Source organism: the organism of the source record quoted next, unplaced genomic scaffold (genome assembly GCF_019419815.1).
Source record: "Pyrus x bretschneideri cultivar Hongxiangsu unplaced genomic scaffold, Pyrus_bretschneideri_v1 Contig8, whole genome shotgun sequence".
Lineage (NCBI taxonomy): Eukaryota > Viridiplantae > Streptophyta > Magnoliopsida > Rosales > Rosaceae > Pyrus > Pyrus x bretschneideri.
The window spans coordinates 9,732,076-9,739,931 of record NW_025999820.1 but is presented as its reverse complement, the minus strand read 5'-3'; the positions used below and the strand labels follow the sequence as shown (position 1 = coordinate 9,739,931).

General features: G+C 38.1%; 2 protein-coding genes across 4 annotated transcripts; one reads left to right on the top strand and one right to left on the bottom strand.

Moving 5' to 3' along the window:
- The first annotated feature begins 1,305 nt into the window (after window positions 1–1,305).
- LOC103959135 lies at window positions 1,306–2,594 on the top strand. Of its 2 annotated transcripts, none has more exons than XM_009371484.3 (2): window positions 1,306–1,492; window positions 1,998–2,594. In XM_009371484.3, exon 2 carries the CDS (start codon window positions 2,018–2,020, stop codon window positions 2,462–2,464), a length of 447 nt encoding a protein of 148 aa, XP_009369759.2. In that variant the 5' UTR covers window positions 1,306–1,492; window positions 1,998–2,017; the 3' UTR covers window positions 2,465–2,594. The 2 variants fall into 2 exon arrangements, with proteins under 2 accessions (XP_009369759.2, XP_009369760.2); XM_009371485.3 differs by having other exon boundaries at window positions 1,308–1,492; window positions 2,005–2,594.
- Window positions 2,595–2,787: 193 nt separating this feature from the next.
- On the bottom strand, window positions 2,788–7,176 carry LOC103959137 (subtilisin-like serine-protease S). 2 transcript variants are annotated; one of them, XM_009371487.3, is made up of 11 exons: window positions 6,483–7,176; window positions 6,296–6,390; window positions 6,055–6,152; window positions 5,795–5,953; window positions 5,339–5,450; window positions 4,720–5,248; window positions 4,545–4,639; window positions 4,207–4,449; window positions 4,015–4,129; window positions 3,711–3,897; window positions 2,788–3,592 (listed from the first exon to the last, which is right to left on the bottom strand). In XM_009371487.3, the coding sequence occupies exons 1-11, from the start codon at window positions 6,576–6,578 to the stop codon at window positions 3,027–3,029; spliced, it is 2,295 nt and encodes a 764-aa protein (XP_009369762.2). In that variant the 5' UTR covers window positions 6,579–7,176; the 3' UTR covers window positions 2,788–3,026. The 2 variants fall into 2 exon arrangements, with proteins under 2 accessions (XP_009369762.2, XP_048431462.1); XM_048575505.1 differs by lacking the exon at window positions 6,296–6,390.
- Window positions 7,177–7,856: the final 680 nt, after the last annotated feature.

Here is a 7,856-nt window from a genome sequence, read left to right as displayed (position 1 = left end):
ATTTTGGCTAACTCCATTAGAACTTCCATCTATTTTTGATCCTTATAAACCCTTTACTTTGGATGAAAGCTGTAACGGAGTTAGCGAAGAGATTAATTGCTTCACATTATAACAAGTTTAGGGACCTATATTCATAAATTTTTAGTTCATGACCAAATCTCCAATTGAGCTAAAGTTGATGACCATTACTCCAATTATCTCCATATGAACACTATAAAAAAGTTAGATTATTTTATGTACAATCATTTACTGTTTAAAATATTGGTATCGGTTCAATATGTAAATTTGTAGAAATATTAATGAATATCAGATATCGATTACTTTCCATGGAAATGGTTGAAGTTTGCTAAAGAAGGTAGAAATTTAAATGAAACTTTAGGAAATATCATATGGCAGTTTGTCATATTTATTTATCTAATATGTCGAAAATATCAACGAAATCTGTCAATCTTAGTTGAAATTTAAGAATTTCTTCAACATGAGATGAAATTTAGACTTCACCTCTCTTTCCACTCTTATTTTTCTGATATTTCCACAAAAATATCTTGAAATTTTGATTCTAACATATCTTGTATATGACGATTTAAACTACATATTAATAGAACCCTCATTGTCAACCAAACCTTCATAAATCAAAACTGAACATAAATAAAAAAAATTATAGGCAGTGATGTAGTTGCACACAACAAAAATTTTGTTTTCCTTTTAAAGCCTCACTTATTCTAATATATCTCAAATTAAAAAAAAATAAAAAATAAACCTCTTTTCCCCCCACCCACCCCGCGCGCGCGAAACCCTCTCCCTTTCCCCCTCCCCAATCCATGTTCTCTTTCACTTTCTTCTTCTCTCTCCTTCCAAAATTTTGTCGTTTTTTTTATAAGTTTCACCTAATTGTGATTCTCCCTCTCCCCAATCCATGTTCTCTTTCACTTTCTTCTTCTCTCTCCTTCCAAAATGTTGTCGTTTTTTAAAAGTTTCACCTAATTGTGATTCTAACATGTCTTTAATTAAAAATTAAAAAATAAACCTCTCTTCCTTTTCTTCCTACTCCCACGTTCTTTTTCACTATCTTCCTCTCTCCTTCATTTTAAAAACAAAAACGTTCTCTTTCACTATCTTCATGTCTCCTTCATTTTAAAAACAAAAATAAAAAATATTCACACACATGTGTGTTGGCACTTGGCACATGCTAATATTCATGAACATATCCAACGATAATCACTAACTAAACACAAAATTTGCTGAATTATTCTTAATAATTGTATATATATGAGTGTTTAGTTTACATATAAACATAATATATTTTAAAATAAAGCGCACACCATGACCCCATGTCTCTCGTAAACATGGCGACCTCCAAAAGTGGTGTCAAACAGTGGCCCACAGATCACAGATGGTGTAAAAAATCATAAGCCACATAAACCCCAAAACGCAGACGCTCCGAACGCAAAACGCCGCCGGAAACTCCCCAAGGTCACATCTTCATCCTCAGGTACTTCCTCCTCCTCCTCCTCCTCCACCCCTCGTTGAAATCCTAATTTCTTTTTGTCGATTTCAATTATTTACTTTGCGCAGCTGGAAACGAATGGATTTAAATCCCCAAATATGATGTGTTAATCGACTGAATTGGAATTCTAGGGTTCATCCATTTTTTTGTTGATTTTACTTTTTTTTTTTTTTTTTTTTTTTTGTTCTTTTTCTCGAGAAGAAAGATTGAAGCTTTATTGGAGATATGCATGAAGATTTATTTCTTGAATTGGGTTTTTAGGGTTAGGGTTTTCGCATAATTGCATAGATTTACCTAAATTGGGAATTCTTCAGAGTTATTTTGCAGGCTTAAAGCTTGTGACTTGAAAGTTGAAATCTTTGGTATTTGAATTTAAATTGTAATGGGATTTCAAGTTCTATGCAAACATTGACCAGAATTAAGTTATTCTGGTGTTTTGGTATCAATGATGTGTTAGGGTTTCTAATGCATCCATCCTTGTGAATTGGAGATTGCAGCATTTGGTGATAAATGCAGGATCCGAAGAAGCCGCTGGCTGATGAGTTTTCGACTCCTAAGCTGAAGAAAAAGAAACCCTTGACCCAGAAGGCCTCGTTGTTTCCGCAACAAGGGAACAATGCCAACGGGACTTCTCCACTCCCAGTAAAAGCAGGGCATAAAGGAACCAAAAGAAACATGAAGAAGGAAGTTTCTCCGTCGTTCCAGCAGCAGCCAGAGAGGTTGAGCTCAGATTCGTTGCCAGACTCCTCCCCATCTGGAAGCGGGTACCGTGCACTGAGGCTCAAGTATTTGCTGCTGGAGGAAGAGAGCTTTGCGTTGGGGAGAGATCTGAGAGAGATTGAAGATGAGGTCAAGACCCTCGAGGACGAGAAGCATGCACTCTTGGACAAGCTTGTTGTGCTAGAAGGCCTTGTTGATCCGTCGGAATTGCAGCCGCAGGGGTTGCATTTATCGTAGTTTATCTCTCGATATCGTTACCCGTTTCTGTGGTTAAATTTGCACACTTGTAAATTGCTAGATGTGTGATCTCAAAGATTAGAGGATGGCCATTATGCCAACTTATTAATGTTAAAACTTCTTTGGCATACTTTGATGATCGAAAAGATGAATGAGACTGTCGGCCGGTATTGTTTTGGAGCTAATGTTGCTAGTCAGAAATTTCATTTGTCAAATGCAGAAATTTACGTTATGTAATTCACACAACCGAAACATGAAAGCTCTGTTGGATATAGAGAACGCCGGAGGAGGCGAAAACAAACAAATTGCGGTATAACAGAATGTAAGTCACAATCCAGAGTAAATATTTCTTTGATATATGGTTTAACACTTAAATCTCATTTCAACCACAAAATTTAGAAATAATCTGATAATAATTCAAGCTGCGAGTGCAGAAATTGTAGGTAACCTAGGATTTTAATCTTTATTCTGCATTGGCTTCTTAGTATGTAAGGTTTCTATTATCTGTAAGGATAACAAAGGTTCTAATCAAAGGTTCTAATCTAATTTTCGGGGCGGGTTGTTACCTCAGCAGCCCCGAGTTTGAATGTGCAACTCGGACAACCAGGGGGCTGGTAACTCTTGATCGTCCACGTACCCACGAAAAGAACCCAAATGCATATCCCTTCGCTGGTGGAGCAGCCACCTTGAAGTTTACTGTGAACTTTATCTTCTGGCCGAACCTATTGAAGATTAATCGATTTGGGACAATGGTAACATTGATTCCGATGGGTGGGGACACTGCTGCTCTATAGATACTCTTTGGCCTCCCAACATTGGTCACTGTTCTAGTTACCGAGAAGTTGCCTACAAGATATGGCACTGTGATAGATGGATAGTTCAGGTCAGATGCTGTTCGGAATGCCTGCTTACATGTACTATTGTCTCGTGTGATTTGGTGGACTGCCTTCTTGTCATAACCAACTGAACAAAGGAATTCTACGTAGTCTGCTGAATGTGCGTCGTAGACAAGACCTGGGTCAAGGACTCTTTTCGGGTTCACAAAGCCTGAGCCATAATCGAATGCGTTGCCCCTTCTTCCTTCAGGGTCCACTAGGATGGGTTTGTAGTTCTTATCCAGAAGTGTAGCTGTAAGTTCCATTCGTTGTCAGATTCTTCGATACAATCATAGGCACAAAATTGATGATTGGAAAACTCTCTGTTTGAGCTTGCAAGTTTATTGTTGTTTCAGCTAATGAAATCTTACCTGTAGTCATGATTGCAGATCTAATGGCTGCTGGGGACCATGATGGATAAACGGCTTTGATCAAGGCGGCGATTCCTGTTACATGTGGGCAAGCCATGGAAGTACCAGAAAGAATGTTGAACAGCTTATTCCCTGCTGCTGGGGACCAAGATGCTAGTATATTTAGTCCAGGAGCTGTGACATCGGGCTACAAAGCAAAATAGTTATAAGGTTTTCTATAACATAGAGATAGAGCATGAAGATGTGGAACTAATTGATTACAAAGCCGGTACATTGTGATTTCTGACCATTAGTTATAATTTACCTTCAAAATCTCCGGTGTCAAAGAATTGGGGCCTTTTGAAGAAAATGCTGTAACACGAGGTGCAGGTTTCAGTCCCAGTATAGTTTTTGCAGGCAAAATTCGTGACTTGGGTTTTCTGTGCACATCGGTCGAAATCAATTAAACAGAAACTCAAATACAGAAAGTTTGAATGTTTTAGTTTATAAGACTAACCGTGCACGTATAATGTAAGATAAAATTTGATGCCCTATCCTCTGTCCAACGATAGCAGAAGGGATAACAAATGGGACAGCAATATCCTTATCTGTATCATCAATGAGAACCATCCCGACACCACCAGCCTTTTCCACTAGCATACTTTTAGCGAGCTTTGACTCCGTTGAACTCTCAGCGTGTCGACAGACCAGAACCTTCCCTCTGGCCTTGGTTCTATTCAAGGAACTTTCTAAACAGTAACTGCAACACAAATTGTAGTAGAGAAAGTGTGACTTAAGTATTCCCTATGCATCAACATCTAAATAGAACTCATTTCCAAGTACCTTTTGATTCACCTGGATTGATACGGAGTAAAATACCCTGCATTGGCTTCAGAGGCAGAAATAATCCTTGCTGAGGCTTTCATTTCGAAGAGACTGAGACTTTCACCCTAATCAAGCATTCAGAACTTATAAGGCTTGCGAAAATAATGCACAAATCTCTTGAAACATAAGAAGTCGATAGAATTACCGTGAAATTAGCACCATTTTCTAGTATGATATCAGAAGTGAAATCCCTATCCGTTGAACTTGCACCAACAGTGAGCATCCATGGGGCTAAATTTGTTGCAGAACCCGGGTTTCCTTCATTTCCAGAAGAAGCAACCACTAGAATTCCATGCCTAGCAGCATGAAATGATCCGATAGAAATGGCGTCACTGAAATAGTCTCCCTGAGGAGCATCAGGACCTAGAGACACAGACATGATGTCAACCCCATCTCTGATAGCATCATCAAAGGCCGCTAGTAAGTCAACGTCATAACAACCAGAGTTCCAACATGTCTTGTATACTGCAATCCTAGCCATTGGTGCCCCTCCTCTTGCCCCTCCAGCTGCCAATCCCTTATAAGTCATGTTTAACACGTACCGACCAGCAGCTATAGAGGCTGTGTGACTGCCATGACCTGAGCTGTCCCTTGGTGACCTGAATGACACTGTAGTTGTTGACTCTTCCTCGGCTTCATAACCAGAATTATAGTATCGAGCACCAATCACTTTCCTATGGAAAAAAGTTTTTAACCATTTGAGATTTACCAATTGTAAATGTCCATTAATTAAACTAAACAATCCATTCAAACCATGAAACAACCTGTTGCAAGTTAAAGCGGTGAATTTTTCTCCTGATTCACAACGCCCCTTCCATCTAGCTGGCACAGGAGGCATGTTGGCATCATCAAAACTTGGAGATTCAGGCCAAATTCCTGCTCGTGACGGTGAATAATCGTATTATTAAGGAAAATCTATATTTCCCCTTAAACAATTAGTCCATAAATAGCTTCAATCAGACCAAAAGCATTCATGTGTACAGAAAGAAAAAATTATGGGGCATGTTCATGCCACATGAGTCATGTGAGAGGAGATAAGATGCCTTATATAATATAAACAAAACAGGGGAACAAGTCAACAAATGGGCAATGAATCAATAGTTGACTGAACAGTACTTAATAGAGATTATTCTATAGATCCAGATGCACAAAAGAAAGAGTAAATTAGTAAAAATAACGGTAAGAAAAAAAAAAAAAAGTGATCAGAGCTCAGTCCTTACCAGTATCAATGAAACCAACAATGACATCAACTTGGTTCTTGGTGGAATACCCAATAATCTCCATGGTTTCTTCACCCAAAAGGCCCATGAAATCCCAGGAATGTGTGGTGTGCAAGCTTCTTTTCGAATTGGGGAAAACCGAAACAACTCCCGGCATCTCTGTCAATTCAATTAGCCATGTTTTAAATCACAAACGCATGATTTTTTTTCTTCTCACGTTATAAATTTATAGTTACTTGAAGTGGTATTGGGGAACTTACTGGAAATTTGGAAAGCTTGGAGGTCAGTTAACTTGGCTGCAAAACCTCTGAAGCCATGTCTGTAACTGTAAAGGTGAGATGCCCGAGCTTCCTCCATGCTGTTTCAACACCATTGATGCAAATCACCAACACAATCAGAGATGAGCAAGCGACCCCAGATCAGAAATACACACACACACATATATATTTGTGATCTTATTTAAATGAAAGAAAAAAGGAAGGGACTTTCTGAAAAACTGACCTTCCAGTATGCACAAAAGCAAGCATTTCATGGTTTTGTGTCAAAATTTCATCTGGGTCCTCACCATTTTTGCTTCCCATATAAACTACATACACCTAAAACCCAAAAATAAAAAAAATAAATCTCACTGAAAACTACCAAAAAAGAAGAAAAACGTAAAATTTAAAAAACCCAGAATTTATTTTACCTTGGATGAAAGGCAAATGCTAATTTCAGCAGCAAGAACACATAAGAACAGAAGAAGAACGCTGCTGATTCTCCCAGTGCAACAAAAAGACCCCATTTTTCAAGTGCCCCACTTTTTTACTCCTTGCCCAAAGAGATATAAATATGAAGAGGGAGCCAAACAGTTGGATATGAGAAAGAACAAGAAGAAGAAGATGTTTTTTTTTATGAGGAGGGAAAATTCTGGTCCTTTTTTTTAACAGAGGGATTGATTGCCTTTGCAAAAATTACCCAGTTACAAAGCAACCGCCGATGATTATGAAACGTGAAGGCAATATTAGTGACAGAGGTGAGAGTGTAAAGAGAGTAGGTGAGCGGAGGCAAAAATTCTGGTCCTTTTTTTAACAGAGGGATTGATTGCCTTTGCAAAAATTACCCTGTTACAAAGCAACCGCCGATGATTATGAAACGTGAAGGCAATATTAGTGACAGAGGTGAGAGTGTAAAGAGAGTAGGTGAGCGGTGGCAAAACTAGAGAGAGAGAGAGAGAGAGAGAGAGAGAGGAGACTCTGGTTTCGCTCCGCAGTTTGCACCCAAAAACCAACCTTAAAAAGTGAAACCCTGAAACCCGGACCGTTAAAAAAGCGATCTTTGGTAATCAAAAGAAGGAATAAAAAGCCGGCAAACATAGCAGTTGGGGGAGCACTCAAGCAACTCACTACATCATCATCACGATTCACATTGTTTAGCATTTTAATGGAGGGCATGCCGTGAATCACATCATGGTAATTAAGGAGAGACTAAAATGTTTTTACAAGATTTTTAAACTTCCGAAAAAATTGACTATCCTGGTGAAGCAACCAATTGGCCTTTTTTTAAGTAAAAAATAAAAATGGTCGGGATGTTATTTGTGGTGTGTCTTGATGAGACCATATCTTATTTGTAGACATGCTCAACTGCTTTGAGTAAATGATCTATTTGTACAAATGTGATGTGTTACTCAATTAATCAGTAAAAATAGGCAGATGTGAGCATAGCTATATTGCCGAAGCGGATGTATTCTTCATATGTGATTGAGTTTGAATTTTTCTTTTCAAAATTAAGTTAATTTAAGATAAAATATCAGTAGATATAATCCGATGAACTTGTATTTATATTTCACTTTAACCTTGAGCTTAGTTTCTTGACTATTTTAATTGCCTCATGTGTTGCACTTTAGTTCTTCTGCCAAGTTTTTGTTCCTTTTTTACCATTTTATTGTACTCAAATTTACAACTTTGCAAAATGTAACTTTATTGGAGGAGTAAAGTGAAACATGATTTTAGGTTTAAGGATTACGGCCATTATTAACTTTTGAATAGATCAACTATCGATCTAGCGTCTACAACAGCAAAAT

What these genes read in the sequence shown, in the direction of transcription:
- LOC103959135 (XM_009371484.3), top strand. Translation starts at nt 2,018, where the DNA reads ATGCAGGATCCGAAGAAGCCGCTGGCTGATGAGTTTTCGACTCCTAAG.
- LOC103959137 (XM_009371487.3), bottom strand. Translation starts at nt 6,578, where the DNA reads ATGGGGTCTTTTTGTTGCACTGGGAGAATCAGCAGCGTTCTTCTTCTG. An exon ending in GCTTTTGTGCATACTGGAAG is followed by an intron (nt 6,153 to 6,295) that starts GTCAGTTTTTCA and finishes GTGTTGAAACAG; the next exon opens with CATGGAGGAAGCTCGGGCAT. An exon ending in AAAATGGTGCTAATTTCACG is followed by an intron (nt 4,640 to 4,719) that starts GTAATTCTATCG and finishes ATGCTTGATTAG; the next exon opens with GGTGAAAGTCTCAGTCTCTT.